The 20,483-nt window shown below is 40.9% G+C and overlaps 1 protein-coding gene across 5 annotated transcripts in view; it reads left to right on the plus strand.

Annotated features, from left to right (window-relative positions):
- Positions 1 to 7,059: 7,059 nt before the first annotated feature.
- Positions 7,060 to 20,483, plus strand: part of PPP3CC (protein phosphatase 3 catalytic subunit gamma) — an 80,177-nt gene continuing 66,753 nt past the window's right edge. For 2 of the 5 annotated variants that reach the window (XM_070794895.1, XM_070794897.1), the window contains exon 1: positions 7,060 to 7,411. In XM_070794895.1, the coding sequence (XP_070650996.1) occupies positions 7,195 to 7,411 (217 nt within the window). In that variant the 5' untranslated portion in view covers positions 7,060 to 7,194. Of the gene's footprint in view, positions 7,412 to 7,584; positions 7,920 to 20,483 lie in introns of those variants that run through there. The other 3 variants (XM_070794896.1, XM_070794898.1, XM_070794899.1) reach the window with 2 other exon arrangements.

Genomic DNA, 20,483 nt, shown 5'->3' on the forward strand with positions numbered 1-20,483 from the left:
CCTTTCAATGAATATTCAGGAAATGCAAGAGCTCTGGGAAACAAATGAACTTGGTCTGTTTGAGGCTATTTGTATGAATTGCAGTATACCCTGTATAAGGCCACTAGGTCTGAAATGTAGCGGATGGAGGGGAAGAGGTTTGAGCTGAGATCAATGAATTAGACAGAAGTCTACTAAGAAGTAGACCACTTTTAGAAAAAGAGACACTTGAGGGTTTTAAGCAGAGAAATGATAAAAAATCAGATTTGTTTTAGTTGAAAAGGATCTGTTGTATGGGAAATGGACTGTAGGGGGTGTAAGTTTATAGGACATGATGTGAGGACTGGCCTCCTCCTCTGCCTGCCTCCCACTGTCAATTTTTGGCCCAAGCAACTTGATGAATGCCCCTGACGTTTACCTGTGGCATCTCTCACCTGTGGAATGCTGGAGCCCAGCAGTAAGAGAGGTATTAAATTCTATTCTCCTAGACTGTACCGTATTATGTAGCCAGTAATGACTGTTACCATCTTTTCCTGTTTTGTCATGATTTAAACAAAAGTAATCATGGGCAACTTTGGGGGGGCCTTTAATCCTGTTACAGTTATAGTAGTGGGTTCTCCCGGGAAGACCAAGGAGTAACACACTTCAGAGGCTTGCACATTACCCCCCAAATGACCTGCATATTAACCTGTAAATATATATTTGTTGTTGTTCAGTCACTAAGTTGTGTCTGACTCTTTGCAACCCCATGAACTGCAGCACACCAGGCAAGACTTTCCTTAGCGCTTTTTTTCCCACATGTCTACAGAGATTACTACTTTCATATCAGGCTATGATGGGTAGAAAGTTCCTTTGGGTCATGTTTTTCCAATTGTGAAAAAAAAATTTTTTTTAATATAAATTTGCTAATTTTGTTTAGACCTCGACTGTTGGTGTTGGGGGGGGAGGGTATTCATGCCACGGTAATGTAATCAAAGTTAAATGCATTCATGCGTGTGTGTTCAGTGTCTGACTCTTTGTGACTCCATGGACTATAGCCCGCTAGCCTCCTCTTCAGTGGGATTTCCCAGGCAAGAATACTGGAGTAGATTGCCATTTTCTCTCCAGGGGAATCTTCCCGACCCAGGGATTGAATCCACATCTCCTGCCTGGAGAGCGCAAATGCACTCATATAGAAAGAGATAAATGAAATATTAGTATGTGATGTCCATATCATATGTATTACCAATAAAAACATTTATGTAGTGCTTTTCATATAAAACGAAAAACTATGCACTATAAAATACCTTTTACTCTGTGTTGCTATTTTAGAAATGCTCATTTTATTCATTTAAAAAATATTCTGCAGTTCTCTTGCCTGCATTTAACACAGAAGTTTAATATTTAATGGCTTCATACAGAAACTAAAGCCAGGTTACTTTTATACAACAGTGGAAACTAGGTTTCCTTGTGCTTTTGTTAAATCAAAAGCATTCATAATTATTTCTCAAAAGAGTTAGTCATTAATTAAGGTTTATGAAGTGCTTAGGGAGTTTCATAAGGAAATAAAACAAGTCTCACAGGCCCTGTAACATGGAAACCTAGATTTGAAGAAATTAGTAGGATTGCCAATTAAGCATGAATCTTGGTAGTTTTAAATATTTAGTCAATTCTGACCAATGCAGAAAGTAAAAGGAAAGAGAATCAAATACATCAATGAAATGAAGATGCAAGTGACCCTGGCTAGGTGGGTAGATGTACAGGTGAATGAAGTAGAACTCCCCAGTTGTTGCCAGGAGCTATTAATATGATAACTAAAAACATTACCGCCAACACCAGTGCATTAAAGCCTTATTTACTTAAAATAAAAATTGTTTTTGAAGGGAACTTACTTAAGAGTTTTCTTTTTTCACTGAGTGGTACTAGATGTTTTGTTTGTTTTGATCAGAGAAGTCTCTCAGAAAGTTCTCCAAATAAATACTTAATGCTACTGGAAATAGGCATAGGCAATAGGCCTTTGAAAGAAAAGAACACTTAAAATTTTTTTTCTCCTAGTTATAAAATAATACTTTCTTACTGTAGAAAACCTGGAAAATACGGAAAATTATGGTTCATTTTTTGTGACTCTTTTCTTTCTCTTTTTTTTCCCTCTTATTTTTATATAAGTGACTCTTAATCATGCCACCAAGAGATGGCTGCTTTTAACATCTTTTCGTCATCAGCTAGTGCTCCACGGTGGTATGAACTGTGTTGATTTCAGTTCATCACTGTATGCCTACTGCCTAGCACAGTACCTGGCATAGATGACATTTAATTAATATTTATTGAATGAATGACTATATTAACATTTCCCCCTAGCCTTTTTATGCAGACATTAGCTCGTTTGTTAACAACATGGAGTCCATATTGTACTTTTTCGCTTATCATCTCCTGAGATTTTTCTCATGATATCAAATATCTTTCCACCTAAAGTAGGATTTTTCATGATGTATAATGTTCCATCCAGTGTCATACTTCATGTAACCATTTTCCTATGCAACTGAAATCATATAGTGTCTATTTCGTGTCTTGCTTCTTCGTTTCTTTGAAAATTTATCTGGCTGCATTGGGTCTTAGCTGGAGGCATGCAGGATCTTTTCAGTTGCAGGCAAGCAAACTCTTAGTTGCAGCATGTGGTGTCTAGTTCCCTGACCAGGAATTGAACCCGAGCCCCCTGCATTGGGAGCATGGAGTCCTAGCCACTGGACCACCAGGGAAGTCCTGGTGTCTTGCCGCTTTTGTTCACCATAATGTTTTTAAGATTCATCCATACTGTTACATACATCATTAATTATTTTCTTTTTATTATCTGAGTAGTAGTGGGTATTTTTGCTGGGTTATTATGGCTGTTGGGTAAAATACCCAAGAGTAGAATTACTGAGTAATACTGTAGGTGTATATTTAACTTTTATAACAAACTTCCTAAGTAGTTGTAGCATTTTACTCTCCCACCAGCAATGCAGGAGAGTTCCAGTTGCTCCCATCCTTGCCAACACTTACATGTTGAGAGTTTTTAATTTCAGCTTTTTTTTTAATTTTTGTTTTCGAGTCTTGGTTGCACTGGGTCTTCATTGCTGCATGCAGGCTTTCTCTAGTTGCGGTGAGCAGGGGTTACTCTTTGTTGTGGTGCATGGAATTCTCATTGTGATAGCTTCTACGGTTGCAGAGCACAGGCTCAAGGGTGCGTGGCTTCAGCAGCGGTGGCGCACAGCTCCGGTAGTTGTAGTGCATGGGCTTAGTTGCCCCTCAGCATGTGGGATCTTCCCGGACCAGGGATTCAACCTGTGTCCCCAGCATTGGCAGGTGGATTCTTAACCTACTGTACCACCAGGGAAGTTCTAATTTCAGCTCTTCTAGGTTAGTAAAATGGTATCTCAGCATTTCCCTCATGACTAATAATGTTGAGTCTTCTCATTGGCCATACATATATCTCCTTTGATTGATACTGCCAAATTCCTTTCCAGAGAAATTGTGCTAATTTATAATTCTACCAACAGTTCAGTTCAGTTCAGTCGCTCAGTGTGTCCCACTCTTTGCAACCCCATGAACCGCAGCACGCTAGGCCTCCCTGTCCATCACCAACTCCTGGAGTTCACCCAAACCCTTGTTCATTGAATCAATGATGCCATCCAACCATCTCATCCTCTGTCGTCCCCTTCTCCCACTTTCAATCTTTCCCAGCATCAGGGTCTTTTCCAGTGAGTTACTTCTTCACATCAGGTGGCCAAAGTATTGGAGTTTCAGCTTCAGCATCAATCCTTCCAATGAATATTCAGGACTGATTTCCTTTAGGATGGACTGGTTGGATCTCCTTGCAATCCAAGGGACTCTCAAGAATCTTCGCCAACACCACAGTTCAAAAGCATCAATTCTTCGGTGCTCAGCTTTCTTTATAGTCCAACTCTCACATCCATACATGACCACTGGAAAAACCATAGCCTTGATTAGACGGACCTTTGTTGACAGAGTAATGTCTCTGCTTTCAATATGCTGTCTAGGTTGGTCATAACTTTCCTTCCAAAGAGTAAGCATCTTTTAATTTCATGGTTGCAATCACCATCTGCAGTGATTTTGGAGCCCAGAAAAATTAAGTCAGTCACTGTTTCCACTGTTTCCCCATCTATTTGCCATGAAGTGATGGGACCGGATGCCATGATCTTAGTTTTCTGAATGTTGAGCTTTAAGTCAACTTTTTCACTCTTCTCTTTCACTTTCATCAGGAGGCTCTTTAGTTCTTCTTTGCATTCTGCCATAAGGGTGGTGTCATCTGCATATCTTAGGTTATTGATATTTCTTCTAGCAATCTTGATTCCAGCTTGTGCTTCCTCCAGCCCAGCGTTTCTCATGATGTACTACCAACAGTATCACCTTTTAAAAATATTTTCCAATTTTCTATGTAAAAAATAGCACTTCATTTTAATTCTCATATTTATTACTTATGAAGTTTGGTGTTAAAATGTGGCTCCACTTTGAGATCCAAGGACTTCCGTAGCTCAGTCCAGTGGTTAAGACTCTGCACTTTCACTGCAGGAGGCATGTGTTTGATCCCTGGTCAGGGAACTAAGATCCTGGATGCCTCCCAGTGTGGCCAAAAAACAAAGAAAACAAAAGAAATAAACCAAACAAATAAAAATGAACGAACAAAGATATATCTGAGATCCAGAGAGTTGGTTAATTTCCCCACTACTATTATTGAATAACCCATCTCTTCATGTTGGTTTGCAGTGTTTTCTTAAACTCCTTGTTTTTAGTCATCTTGCGTACATTCTTCTAGATTAATTTTAGTACTATGTTGCAGGATGGAGAAGGCAATGGCACCCCACTCCAGTACTTTTGCCTGGAAAATCCCATGGACGGAGGAGCCTGTAGGCTGTAGTCCATGGGGTCGCTAGAGTCAGACACGACTGAGTGACTTCACTTTCATTTTTCACTTTCATGCATTGGAGAAGGAAATAGCGACCCACTCCAGTGTTCTTGCCTGGAGAATCCCAGGGACGGGGGAGCCTGGTGGGCTGCCATCTATGAGGTCGCACAGAGTTGGACGCAACTGACGCAACTTAGCAGCAGCAGCATACTGCAGGAACCAATTTATTTTTGACCACTAGAAAGTTGATCTGTTTGATAGAGGTGTGAAGCTCTGGTTACTTCATAGTTGAAGAACTTCCTCAGAATCTCTGAGCAATTCTCTCTGGTGAAAGCCTGAAATCAAGACCCAAGAACTCAGAACCAAAATCTGTCCAGTTCCTGAAGTGCTTCTGCCTTGCTAGAGTTGCCATGAATTGCCTTTAGGTCAAAACTGCAAGGCAAGGGCAGGAATAGAGATTCAGCTGTACAGAATGGACATGTGGACTCAGGTGGGGACGAGGAGGGTGGCATGAATTGAGTGATTACGATTGACATATGTACACTACCATGTGTAAGACAGATAGCTAGTGGGAAGCTTCCGTATAGCACAGGAAGTTCAGCTCTGTGCTCATACACTATGACCTAGAGGGGTAGGATGGGGGGAGTGGGGTGGGAGTGAGGCACAAGTGGGAAGGGATATATTTATACATATAGCTGATTTACTTCCTTATACAGCAGAAACTAACACCACATTGTAAAGCAATTAACCTCCAATTAAAAAAAAAAAACACTGCAAAGCATAATTCGGGGTCTGACTCTAGTGTATATGCCCAGATCACCTCCCATTACATCAGTCAGTTCAGTTCAGTCGCTCAGTCATGTCCGACTCTTTGCGACCCCATGGACTGCAGCATGCCAGGCTTCCCTGTCCATCACCAACTTCCAGAGTTTACTCAAACTCGCGTCCATTGAGTTAGTGATGCCATCCAACCATCTCATCCTCTGTCGTCCCCTTCTCCCTTTGACTAGACGGACCTTTGTTGGCAAAGTAACGTCTCTGCTTTTTAATATGCTGTCTAGGTTGGTCCCATTACATAAATCTATGTTAAAGGAGATTTGGGTTAAGCTCTATAATCTTTTAGCTGGGAGCTGTCCAAAAGAACTTTCTGCGATGATGGAAGCGTCCTAGTCCGTTGTTATTGTTCAGTCACTCAGTCGTGTCTGACTCTTTGAGACCCCATGGACTACAGCACGCCAGGTTTCCCTGTCCTTCACTATCTTCCAGAGTTTGCTCAGATTCACGTCCATGGAGTCAATAATGCCAAGGAACCATCTATCTCATCCTCTGCCCTCCTCTCATTTTGCCTGCAATCTTTCCCAGCATCAGGGTCTTTTCCAGTGAGATGGCTCTTTGCGTTAGGTCTTATTCTGCCACATCCAATTAGATAGTCACTAGCCACAGGTAGTTATTGAATGCTTCAAATGTGGCTAGTACACTTGAGGAAATAAATATTTATTTACTTTAAATGTACAGAGCCACTTATGACTACTCACTGGCCACCACAGTGACTGTTAAAATCGGTTTCCCTGTAATTTGCATATACTTCCTTGGATCCCAGTTTTAACATTCCACCATCAGGACTAGAATCAAAATATTTTTCTTTGCCAGGCACTATACTAGAAGACAGTTTCTATACTAGGCTTGCAATTCAAGGAGAGAAAAGGTCAGTTTTTAACCTAGAGATGAGCCAGATTATTAAGACTCTATGGAGACTTGCCCATCGTTTTCCATGGTAAGAATGACGGGGTGTCAAAGGGGAAGAAGGATTGCTTCCAGCTGTGTAGGTGGCACGCAGAACTTCCAGGTCGGTTCCCTACACAGAGGAGGTCTGGCCCAGGGGTTCCTTGGAGGGGGCTGCGGTCCCCTTTCTGGCAAGTGGAAAGGAAGCTAGGAGGCTGTGGGACCTGACAGGTTGTGTGTGGGGGTGGGGGTGGGGGGCTCTTATCCACCCACTCGGAAACCATCCCCCTCCACCCCCCACTACTAGATTAGAACTAGGATGCACGCGATCGTTCTCACTATACTAAGTGCTCTCGACAAATGTGACAACTTAAACCAGGGGTTTAAATGGGTTTGGTAACTGGGGGGAGGGTAAGCTGTGGGAAGGAGCTGGATCAAACTGATAACGACTCCTAGAGACAGAGTGGAGGGGAGACCCCGAGGAAAGGGAGGGAGGCCCCGCCGTGGGGAAGGTCTGGGAGGACGAGGGCGCCCTGCAAGGTGATCCCAGGCGGACAGGATGCGCACGGCTCCGCCAGACAGCCGCCGGGACGCTCGGGCCGGGTCACAAGATGGCCGCGGTTCCGCTGGGCCTTTGGGTGCGGGAACCAGGGCCCGGTGTTAGGTGCTCCAGGCCCGGGCGGCGCAGGCAGCTGAGAAGCAGTCAGAGCTGGAGGGGAGGGCAGGCAGAGGAGAGGGGGAAGACCGACATTCGGAAGCTGGAGGAGAGGAAGGAAGGGCGCGTGTACGAAGGGCAGCCGCGCGGGTCCGGGGGTCTCCGCGCGAAGGGTAAAGCCGGGGTTGTCTACTGCCCGGGGGCTGGAGGTCAGGCGACCGAGCTGCCGGGGAAACTTGCGGAGCTCAAGGCCTCGGCGCGCTAACCGCGGCGGCGGCGGCGCGCGCGCCGCAGGGAAGCTGGGGAGGTGCCGAGTCGGGGCAGCGCGCGCGTGCGCGCGCACGAGCCTCGGCCGCGCGCAGCCGCGGCTGCCCGCGTAGCCTCCCCGATCTGCTGTCGCGGGCGCTCCCGACTCGGCGCCTCGGGAGGGAGCGGTCAGTGGGCCCGCATAGTGTCCGTGGGATTCGAGGCCGGGCTGCTGCGGCCGCCTCCTTCTGGTGCCTTGGCCGCCCTGATTAAGCGGGGCCGGGGCACGGCCGGTAGACCGGCCCTGGGGAGCCGAGATCGCTGGAGGCGAAGGCGGGGGCGCACGTCTGGAGATCTCCCCGGACCGGGAGGAGGCCGAGGGGATCATGTCCGGGAGGAACCTCCACCTCTCCACCACCGAACGCGTCATCAAAGGTGCCAAGCGGGCCAGGCCTTCCAGTCGATCGGCGGGAAACGGCCCTCGGCCGGGCGATGGCTCGGGGCCGGAGGGAGGGAAGGAGCCGAGGACAGGAGTCGGGGGGGCGGCGGGGTCCCGGGCGGCGCCCATCCCGGAGGAGGACCTAGGGGGGTGTGGGAGACGGGAGGCGGGGATTCCCACCGGGGCTGCCCGGCGGGGGCGCCGGGCGTTTTCTGTAGCACCTGGACCAGTAGCTAGATGGGGATTGCTCGTTTGTCTCCAGTTGTGTCGGATTTCCAGGCAGGGTGGGTGTTTCTAATCCTATCAACCCCTAAAGAGTCTGGATCTCCATCTTTTTAGTCTCTTACCTGAGGGGAAGCCATCTAGGGTGATGTGGGCAGGGTGTTAAGAAGGCTCTTCCAAGTCAGATCTTTCTGCCGCTCCTCTTCTGAAAGGTCAGATATTTCTTGCCCCTTCCCCAACCTTTTTTAAGTATGAATACCATGTACCTTTTAGCCCACTTTCTCCAGATCATCACGTCACTGTTATTACTAAAAGAAAGAATATAGTGAAGTAAATACAAATAAATTCATTTTATGATATTTGAAAGGGATCTACAGATCTCTTGACATGATTGTTGGCGTTTTATTTTCTTTTTGGCCATAGAGACTTGGAGAATGATATTCTCTGATTCAGGTGTCCAACATCGACTAAAGTGTTCCTTATGTTGTAGTTGTTTCTGCCCTTAAGATTAGTGGTTTAAGCATAACCGCTAATTTATGTGCTTCTTTTGTTCAGACATAAGACTTAAGTACAACTCTTCTCTCTGTTTTAATACTGGGTTTGAAAGCACTATTTTATAAGAAGGGAATATACGAAGATCCAGGTGTGTTAGTGATCTCTAGATAAAGGGGTTAGTTGTAAGTGGGGAGAACTCTTAAAATACTTTTATTTTTTTATTTTGGTAATTATATGGAGAAAAGAAACCAAGATTGGTGATGAAAAAACATTTTTCTCTTAGTGGAGAAAAATGATTGAATGGTCAATGAAGGAAAAGAGTTTTAGTTATAACTTAGGGCCCCCCCACCTCCAGAAACATTAAGCATCATAAATGTTGATTGTCTGCAGTATATAATTTTAATGTATTATGTAGTTTCCACCCAGAAAGTCATCATCAAAAGTGTTGCTCATAAATGTTAATTATCTACACTATATAATATTTATTAAATATAATGGGATTTTTGAGATTTACCTCCTCAGCATTTGTCTGCTATCATTGGGGATTTAAGAGAATTGGTCATATAACTGACAGCCCTGTGACTGCTAAATTATTTTGATCATTTTAATATCAGTTTTCATAGTTTATAACTCATCAAGGGTATATAACCATCTCTTTAAGATTTAGAATCTATTAGACAGTCTTCTTGGATAAATCAAGGTCATCATAATGTACATTAATTTCTGTCCCATGCAGTTAATATGGCCGGTGCATTCTGCTATATAAGGGTGTTGGCAGTTTCCTCCTGTGCTAAAATGACTCCTCACTGCTATACCAGTTTAGTGCTTTTGTCTGTTTTTAGTTTATCTCCTTCAGTACTGTTCTTTATCTGTCAAAATATGCCCTTCTAATCTGCCACTTATAAGCTGAAGTAGGCAGGGAAACCAGATAAACCAGAATAGTGTGTCAAGTCAGAATAAATAGGATCTGAGTGAAGCTTAGTGGTAGTCCTCAGACCTTTACAGATCCCAAATTCTGATCGCCATTGTAGCACGTAATGTCTACCATAACGTGCAATAAGCTATAAAGGAAGTGATATAAAAGATACAAAGGTCATTGTAAAATGACCCTTTCAAATCGTTAAATGCAGAAGTAAAGTAAAATAAAATGCAGCTAATATGCAGGTGCTGACTTATTGCTAGGCATTCCCATAGTTAAGTGAACACCCTCATAGTCTGTATGATTCACATTTGTTTTTTGGTGAAACTATAAATGACTGCGTGTTATCAGATTACTCTTAAAGAAATGAAACATGAATGATTTCAAGCCCTTAGATTGTATGGGTTTGTCTAGTATGTAAAAACTTGAGCATGAGAACTTGAGCACAGCAATTGTGGCTTCTTGGTGACTTACCTTGCTTTTTATCTACATTTTCCTGAGTTTGAAATATTGAGGTTTATTCTAAGAAAGTAAGGTGTCACTGTATTTATAGCTAAGGTCCCCTGGTTGTATTGGGTTCTAAATCTGATCTAATGTTATCTTGTCTGGCCAGAATTGTTTGCATTTATTCACAGCTGGAAATCTTTTTCAGAGGTGAGACCACACCCCAGTTATTTTTGGTTCTGTCATTTCCTGTTCACTTTAAAGTCTACTTAATTGTTTTGCTTGAGCCAATGGTGGAGAAGAGTGGGTGGGTGGGAGTGATTTGTATTTTAAGTGTCTTTTTTAAACAGCAACTTGCCTAAAATGAAGGACTAGACCTGTGGTTTTACTCCTGCTTCTCAAGCTTACTTGTGACCTTGCCTGTTTTTTTTTTTCTAACCTTGCGTTTTTAGTTAAACCCTGATTTTTTTTTTTTTTGCTTCAATAATCTCATCTGCAAAATAGAGTTAATAATACTTTCTTCCTCAAGCATCTCAGCCATGCAAATGACATAATGGATGTGAAAAGCTTAAGACAGTGTAGTATTATGAACCATTTGAAAAATATCAGAAAGCATTTGAAATTATAAGTTAAGAAGCTGTTCTGAGGAAAATACCTCTTCTATAATATAAAGGACATCTGGGTGGAATCCCGTGGATAACAGCATGGAAACCAATAATACAGTCTGTCTTGTATTCCCTGGCAGCTGGTTTCTTCTCTCCCAGTTGAAGGTGTTCATTTTGTGTTTAAAAAATATAAAAATTCTTATGATTTCACTCACTCATTAAATGTTTATGGAGAGCCATCTGCAGTGTACTCCCAATAGGTGCTCATTTGTTTCCTCTTTGTTTTAAAAATTAATATATGTGTGAGTTTCTAGAACAGTCCATATGCACTAGAGCATCACTACTTGTGTCTGGAGCAGAAACTCAAATAATTGAATTGTGAAAATCTTTCAGCTTAATTTTTTTTTTTTCTGGTTTCCAAGTTTCTTTTCCTGTTGGAGGGATTTTTTTTTTTTTTTTTTCCTTTGACAGTGATTTTTATAAAAAGTTTTTATTCCTCTGGACTGAATCTTTTCAGCAGCAACAAGGAAATTTCACTGGGCATTACATGACAGATAGGGAGAATGCATTGTCTAAGTTTGTTATTTGGTGGCTGAATGGATTTTAACAGAAGTCAGGTTTCTTTTTTGATACAGTTCTCCCATTCTCTTGAAATTCAAGTAAATTGTATAGTCAGAGAATGTACAGTCATTTGTAGCACGCATTGAAGACTGCTGGTTCTTTAATATTCTGGCACTGGGACTAGATGTGGCTATGGCTTTCTTGGACTTTCCAGGTAACTCTAGTGGTAAAGAACCTGCCTGCCAATGTGGGAGATATACGAGACAGGTTCGATCCTTGGGTTGGAAAGATCCCCTGGAGAAGGGAATGACAACCCACTCCATTATTCTTGCCTGGAGATTCCCATGGAGAGAGGAGCCTGGGGAGGGGGCTACAGTGCATAGGGTCGAAGAGAGTTGGACACAACTGAAGCGATTTGGCACGCACACGCACGCACGGCTTTCTTAAAATTTTTTAAGAAGAGTAGTATGACCAGAAATGACTATTTCCACAAGTATACCCTGAACCCTTCTGTCTCTGGTACTTATACCTCTTTTATTTTCTGTTCATTCCCTCTCCCATTTTCATATCATGACAATGAATTTACCAAGGCTTAAAATTATTTTTTCTTGTAAATATATGCTTAATCCTATAAATTGTGAAAGGCAAAAGGGAAGAAAACAAAGGCTTCATATTCATTCCTTACAGAAGCAACTGCTGTTAATACTTTTCATTACTGTACTTTCATTAATACTTTTCATACAGTTGAGCCTTGAGCAACACAGGTTTGAACTGTAGGCCGAGTTATACGTGGATCTTCTCAATAGTATACTATGGTGCTACATGATCTGAAGATGGTTGAATCCGAGGATGTAGAACCATGGATAGGGAGGAACTTTGGGTATGGAGAAACCACCTGTGTGTGTACAGAGGGCTAACTGTAAGTTGTAGTGGACTTTAGAGTGTGTGCAGTGTTGGCACCCTTCAGCGCCTCCTTATAAAAGGATCAGCTGTATTTCCATCTACTGGTATGCTTTGAATTTAATATGCGTCATGTTAAACCTTTTATTGTGCAAATAATTCATATTCTTTTAATGTAAATATGGTAATTTTACCTAAATCCTTTCATAATGGTTTCAGTCAACATGAGAATGGTTTGAAAGTGCTCATATTCATATTTTGATCCTTTATATTTTCAATCATTTGATACAGTGCCAACCTAGAAGAAACTTTTTCAAGGATAAATATTCATTGTGAGCAAGTCACATAGCACACATCTGTTGAACTTGTCAGAAGTATTTCAGTTATGCTTAGTTTACCATTGTAATTAACAAGCTGCCAAACTATCTGAACACTTGGACATCCAAGACTGTTTGAAACTCACACGTCTAAGTGAAAGTCTCAAAATTCAGAAAGGATCTCTTAATTTAAACACTTAATTTCTTTTTTTTTGAGCAGGAATAAGGTGTTCTTTTTACCTGTATGATAATGGTTGTGATGAAAGCCTTATTTATATCAGACATTTGATAATACAATTTTCTTCTATAAAGTAACATCACATTTTACTGTAGAGTTAAAAAAAAAGCTATTGGATCGTTGGGAGAGACAAATGCTAAGGACTTGTGTGCATGTTAAGTCACTTCAGTTGTGCCTGACTCTTTGCGATCCTATGGAACGTAGCCCGCAAGGCTCCTCTGTCCATGGGATTCTCTAGGCAATGAATGATACCAGAGTGGTTACCAGGCCCTCTTCCAGAGTATCTTCCTGACTCAGGGATCGAACCCCTGTCTCTTACATCTTCTGCACTGGCAGGCGGGTTCTTTACCACTAGCGCCAGAAGGACTCATTACTTAAAGTGAATTAAAGAATTGATTAAAAACTTTTTCCTAAGCAGTATTTGATAACAGAGTATCTTTCCATTAAAGTAACATTTGGGGGAAAAGCTAATTTTTAGGCATATCTGTGAGAGACAAAATTATTCAACTAATTCTGTTATATTTGTAGTCATTTTGGGGCTTTGGTGCTACTTAATTGCTAAAGCCAACCAGTCCATTCTAAAGGAGATCAGCCCTGGGTGTTCTTTGGAAGGAATGATGCTAAAGCTGAAACTCCAGTACTTTGGCCACCTCATGGAGTTGACTCATTGGAAAAGACTCATGCTGGGAGGGATTGGGCGCAGGAGGAAAAGGGGATGACAGAGGATGAGATGGCTGGATGACATCACCAACTCGATGGTGGTCAGTTTGAGTGAACTCAGGGAGTTGTGATGGACAGGGAGGCCTGGCGTGCTGCAATTCATGGGGTCGCAGAGTTGGACACGACTGAGCGACTGAACTGAACTGAATTGCTAAAGGACTAATGGAAATAAAGAGGTGTTTTTTAATCATCATCCTTTGTTGCAGTCATTAATAGAATATAGCATTCTATTTTTACATTTTTTATATTAAATTTTAGCTTCATTCAAAGATAAAAAGCTGAGGTCTAAAAATTTCATCCTAACCTAAGTCATATCTGATTTCGTTATCTTTATAATTACCTAATTATTCAAATGTATGCAGAGAGAACTTTGGTTCCTTATATTCAGTTTTATTTTGTTGGCAAACTGGATTTTTATCATGAAATCTTTTAGTTTCTTGAGTCTTTGTTATTAGAAGAGGGTACAACTTGGTAACTAGGCTCTCTAGCTTGATTGACAGAAAAATATGCTATACTAGTTGGCCAAGGAAATATGTATCTTTGATGATTGTTATTAGATTTATTGAATGCTAACAAGTCATGATGTTTTGGTGCAATGTCCAGACAGTGTCAGCCCAAGAGAGTGAAATTCTGAATGAAATAAGCACTAGGAGATAATTGTTATTTAATCACTAGGTTGAGCCTGATTCTTTGTACCCCCCGGCCTGTAGCCCACCAAGCTCCTCTGTCCCTGGGATTTCCCGGGCAGGAATACTGGAGTGGGTTGCCATTTCCTTCTCCAGGGATCTACCTGACCCAGGGATTGAACCCACATCTCTTGCATTGCAGGTGGATTCTTTACAACTGAGCCACCTGTAACCCTTGTTAAAAATGTTTAACCTGTATCTAGTTATAGTAAATAATCAGACAAATCCAACTTATGGGACTTTCTGTAAGACAAATGGTCTGAACTTTTCAAAAATGTCACAGTGATGAAAAATTTAAAAGGCAAGAGGAGTATTCTAGATGAGAGAAGATGAAAGAGAAATGGCAGTCAAATACAGTGCCAAGGCTGGATGGGGAAGATGAATAAGCCATAGAGGACATTTTTAGGACAACTGGGCAAATTTGAATATGGAGTATATATTAGATATAGAAATTCAAAATTAAATGTCTTGGGTATGTGATAGGCTATTGTGGTTATAAAGGATAATGTTCCTATTCTGAGGTGATACCTGATGAAGCATTTAGTTGAAATGTCATGATGTCTGCAGTTTGGTTTCAAATGGTTTAGGAAAAAGAAATCTATTTGTTAAAAGAGAAAGCAAAAGTGGCAAAATGTTTACCGTGGTATGTGCTCAGTCGCTTCAGTTGTGTTGGATTCTTTGTGACCCAATGGGCTGTAGCTCCTCTGTCCATGGAATTCTCCAGGCAAGGATACTGGAGTGGGTTGCCGTTCTCTTTTCCAGGGGATCTTCCTGACCCAGGTATCGAACCCGTGTCTCTTGCGTCTCTTGCTTTGGCAGGCAGGTTCTTTAGCACCTCTGGGAAGTGCAGTGGTGAATATGGGTGAAGAGCAAATGGATATTCATCTTAGTATTCTTTCACTTTTTGATAGAATTTCAGTGTTTCAAAATATAAAGTTGGAGAGAGAAAAAAAGAGTACAATTAAGAGATGCCTCCAGTAACCAGACTCGGGAAAGGTACTGTCAATTGAGGATGCAGTGGTGGCCCAGTGAAGGCATGCTGAAGAGAGGAACACGAGTTTTGTTTAGAACATGAGTTTTAAAGCACATACAGCTGATGTGGAGTGATGGCTACTTGTTTAGTAGGAAAGGAGGTGGTTGCAGCTACACAGTTGGGCGTGGAAGAACATGCAGAAGTAAAGATGGAGAAACAAAGTGTACTTGACTAAGGGATTGAGAGGAGGGGTGAATAAGTTCAGAGAAGGGAAGCGGCCTGATGAAGGAGAGGAGAAGGACGAGGGGCAACTGAAAACTGTCAGTGATCAGTTGGCAGTGATTCCATTAAGGAGAAAGCAAGATTATTTTGATGGCTATGTGTTAAAAACAAACAAACAGGCTTAATCGACTTATAAATGTAATTCAGAATTATGGAACATTCAAACATTACCCAAACAGATATTGTGACAGACTTGTTTTATTTTTTGGGGAGACTGAAGTGAGAAAAGTGGTAGAGAGATAAAATAAATATTAAAAAGGACTAAGAAGCAGAGAAGATGGGAAGGATTTCCTAAGTATATTTCCCATCCCTGTTAATCACACCACTTAGCATTTAGTCACTGGCTCAGATGACAAGCCTGGGAATCAGGCCAGACTCTTTCCTGTCCCTTACATGTCATATCCCATTCTATCAGACTTAGTTCTGTGGACTTCTGGTTTCTACAAAAGCTACTGCTTCATCTTCCTCTCTCACTTCTTGCTTATATTAATACTGTGCTGTAGCCTCTTGCTAGGGCGATTTAATCTAATCTCATGCTGCCATCATGATCCTTGGATAATATAAAGAATCTTTTTTGTGCTTCAAATCCTTCATGAACTCTTGCAGCCCGTAGGGTAAACTTCAGCTTTGCTGATGCGGAAGTTTCCCTCGTGCTTAGCCTCTAACCTTGTGTTACTTCCTCCTTATTTCACACCCCCTCCCAAACCTACGTTCCTGCTCCTTGTCGCCCTAGAATCCCATGCCGTGCTGTATCTGTGAAAGGATTCTTTGCACCACTTCTATATAAAATCTTGTCCCCTAACATGACTAATTCCTATTTATCTTTCAGGATTTAGCCAAGAGGACAGCTGAGAAACTTTTTCTCCTTTACTAGGAGGCTGTATGAGTAATTGTCTTAGAACTTGGGCTTTGAAGTCAGATGAATGATTCAAATTCGGCTTCTTTTAGTATCTGCATAACCTTGGACAACTCACTTACCTTTGTTTTACCTCAGTTTCCCTATTTGAGGAAGAAGGACGATAAAACTTAGCTTGTAGGATGGTGGTGGTGGTTTAGTTGCTGAGTCGTGTCCGACTCTTACAATCCCATGGACTGTAGCCCGCCAGGCTCCTCTATCCATGGGACTTCCCAGGCAAGAATATTGGAGTGGGAAGCCATTTCCTTTTCCAGGGGGTCTTCCTGACCCAGGGATTGAACCTGAATCAGATTTTTTTTTACCGCTGAACCACCAGGAAAGCCAGATAGTTATAAGGATTAAATAAACTCCATAGAGTGCAGTGACAGGCACTTGGTAAATGCTCAGTATGTATTAGCTGCTCTCATCCTCATCAGAAGAATGAGATATTTGCCTCCTACATGCTCCCATGAACACTCTCACTTGCTTTAAAAATTTCTGAAAATATTTTAATGTTCTTTGTTCATTATAATTTCTAATTAGAAACTCTTTCTAATTTATTCTTTGTTTTAAACTGTTCTCTTGAAGTGCAAGAACTGTATTTTTTTTTTTAATTTTTTTGATGTGGACCAGTTTTTAAAGTCTTTATTGAATTTGTTACAGTATTGCTTCTGTTTTATCTTCTGGTTTTTTAGCCCCAAGGCATGTGGGATCTTAGCTCCCTGACCAGGGATTCAACCTGCACCCACTGCATTGGAAGGTAGAGTCTTAATCACTGGACTGCCAGGGAAGTTTCCAAGAACTGTGTATTCTTAATGCTGAATTCAGTGCCTAGACCATAGGTGCTTAGTAAATGTCTAAGTGAAAGCCTAAGAAACTTAACTTTACTGAAGACAGTGTAGAAAAGAGCATGGGAACTGCTAATTACTAGCTGTGTGACTTCTTTTCCTTGTTTTAATTTAAAAATGGGAGATAACAGTACCTACCTCAGAATTTAAAGATTATATTTCATATTATATAAAGTGCTCAGCATATTGCCCATAGTGGGTGCTTAATAAATGTTAACTATTCTTTATTAAATGAATTCTTGAATCTTGGTGAGATTTGGCCCCAGATCTGTTTGATTTTAAGTGGTATATGTGCAATGATAGCTTAACAGTGTTATATTTTGTGTTTTCCAACTTTAGTGTCCTTAGCTTTTGAAAGAACATAAATGCTTAGTCAAAATAGTGAAAATTTCCTTTTCTATAGTACAGATAGAATTTGGAAATCATGTGTTCAGAAACAGATATTTGGTGAGTTCTTACTATAAGCAACATATTTTTGGTTATACTCAGAAGCTTAATTACTGTCTTGAAAAGTACTCAGTATAGCCTGTGATAATTTCCCAAAAATGTAACAGAAAATTAGAACTGTGGAGCTTCCTATGACTAATACCACCGGGAAGAGCAGATGACTAAACCATAGACTATATCTGGTAAGAAATGTTTGCCCCCTTCACTCTATAAATTGATAATCCTTTCAAGTTTAAACTTTAACGGTTGATCGGTGGCCCCACTAGGTAAGACTTAATTTGTGGGAGGTTTTTGTTTTTTTTTTTTGTATGTATGCCTTGGTACCTTTTATTCTTGTGACTTAAGGCTTTGTGGAAGTTTAAAAATAAAATAGGATAGTTTTAATGAAGGGCCAGAGTAATAAAGGTAATTGGTGGACTTATTCATGAAAGTAAGTTAGTTGTTGTTGTTTTTACTATTGTGCAAGTTTTATTGAACACATATGATCACTGTAAAGTTATGGTTTCTTTAAGACAGGTGAGTTCAGTGACTATCAAAGAACAGAGAGAATAATCTGAAAGAGTGATATCCGATTATTGAAATAAAATTTGTTCTGATCAGTTATAAAAGGACCTGAAATGTACATACCACTTTCACTAATAATAGTTAATATAACCTCTTGCTGCTGCTGCTGCTATGGCGCTTCAGTCGTGTCCAACTCTGTGTGACCCCACAGACGGCAGCCCACCAAGCTCCCCCATCCCTGGGATTCTCCAGGCAAGAACACTGGAGTGGGTTGCCATTACCTTCTCCAATGCATGAAAGTGAAAAAATAAAGTGAAGTCGATCAGTCATGTCTGTCTCCTAGTGACCCCATGGACTGCAGCCCACCAGGCCCCTCCGTCCATGGGATTTTCCAGGCAAGCGGTGTTTAACTGGTTCATGATTGGAAAGGCAGGTGAGGAGATTAGGAAATAAGCTGCAAAAGTAGGGCAGGCTTGTTGGCTTAAAATAGGAATGAAAGCAGGGTTATTTGCAGTGAATGGAGACAGCTATTTAGGTAAATCCTAGTGTCCCATGAGGATAAGACCACACAATAATCTAAAAATAATAGCTTAAAAGCCAATAACTTTTAAGGTTTATCTCCAATACTTCTACAGGATTAACGTGGTTGTCACCAATGTGGTCTTTCTCTTTAATGCAGTTCTGCATCAGATATTAGGCATATGAAAATATGTATCATTTATGTAGTGGATGTATATTAAAGCAGTGTATTGAATTGAATTTGACCATGAAAAGGCTGCAGAATTTTTTCAGTGTACTGTAGGAACTTAGTTTTAAAAATTTATTAAATTTTTTTTTTGATAATTTTAGATTTACAGGATGTTGCAAAGAAATGTACAGGAAAGTCCTATGCACCCTCACCTAGGTCTCTTCCACAGTGTCACTATCCCACACTGCCAAAGTACTGTACCAAAATTAAGATATTGACATTGGCACGATCCAGAGAGCTTATTCAAGTTTCACCAGTTATACACGGATTTGTGTGTGTGTGTGTGTGTATGTGTGTGTGTGTAGCTGTATGCAGTTTCACATGTTTATAGCTACAACCACAATCAAGATACTCAACTGAATCACCACCACAAGACTCTTGTGTTACTACCCCTCTGTTGCCACACCCGTCCCCTTCAGAAACTCATTTTTATAGTTTGGTTATTGTCTTGAATCATATATAAACTTGATTTGATTAGGGTTTTTGCTTCTGAGTTGAAAGCATTGTACAATAGATTTTTTTTCCCCCCGGCAATCCAGGTAATCTAACAGCAACTGTCTCAGGGCAAAAACTAGGTTAAAATGTGTTGGCAATTTGGGAGCACTAAAAACTTTCTTGGATAAATGTATAAAGGCTTAGAATGATGATTCTAAACTCTGGTTACCAAACAGAATCACCTGTGGAGCTTTAAAAAAATGATACAATGTATCCTTACAAAAGGATACAGAGTATGATACATATATAAAATTTTTTTAAACTTAAAAAAGGTTTTATTGAGATATAATTGACATCATACAATGCACCCATTTAAAGTATATGATTCAGTGGTTTTTAGACATATTCGCAGATATATGCAACCATCACCATTTAGAACATTTTAATCTCAAAAAGAAACCCCATATCTTTAAGCTGTCACCTCCCTAGCCATCCATTCCCAGCCCCTCAGTTCTATGCTGCTGCTGCTGCTAAGTCGCATCAGTCGTGTCCGACTCTGTGTGACCCCGTAGATGGAAGCCCACCAGGCTCCTCTGTCCCTGGGATTCTCTAGGCAAGAATACTGGAGTGGGTTGCCATTTCCTTCTAAAATTTTTAAATATATTGTGTATAAATATATTTAAGCAAAATTATATATATATATATATATAAAGAAATTGACATTGGGAAGGATACACAAATACTTAATGGTACTAATTACCCCTGGGATGAAGGAAAAGGATGGAGGCTGTCTTCAGTTGTAATTGTAACATTCTAGTTCTTTAAAAATATTTGAAACAGATATGGCAGACTTAATGTTTTAAATCTACGTAGTAGGTACATGGGTGTTCATAGTATTTATATTATTTCCTATACCATTTTATGTAAAATTATTTTTTTAAACTATTTCATTAAAAGTTTGTATAAAGTGTTAGTCGTTCAGTCATATCTGACTCTTTGTGACCCCATGGACTTATTAGCCCACCAGACTTCTCTGTCCATGGGATTCTGCAGGCAAGACTACTGAAGTGGGTAGCCATTCCCTTCTCCAGGGGATCTTTCCAACCCAGAGATCAAATCTGGGTCTACATGCAGTATATTACATCTGTGTTTGGAATTTCCTCTTTTCTCCCTTTTAGTATACCTTCTGTTTATTTTATTTTGGTGCCAACAGTGAAAATAAATACCTACAAATGAGGATTGAGAAAGTAGCTTTGGAATTTCCAGAAGACCCAGACTTTCAGCTCAGGTTTCAACTTTCTGATGCCCTTCCCTGATTTCT

The sequence above is a fragment of the Bos indicus genome, chromosome 8 (assembly GCF_029378745.1).
Source record: "Bos indicus isolate NIAB-ARS_2022 breed Sahiwal x Tharparkar chromosome 8, NIAB-ARS_B.indTharparkar_mat_pri_1.0, whole genome shotgun sequence".
Lineage (NCBI taxonomy): Eukaryota > Metazoa > Chordata > Mammalia > Artiodactyla > Bovidae > Bos > Bos indicus.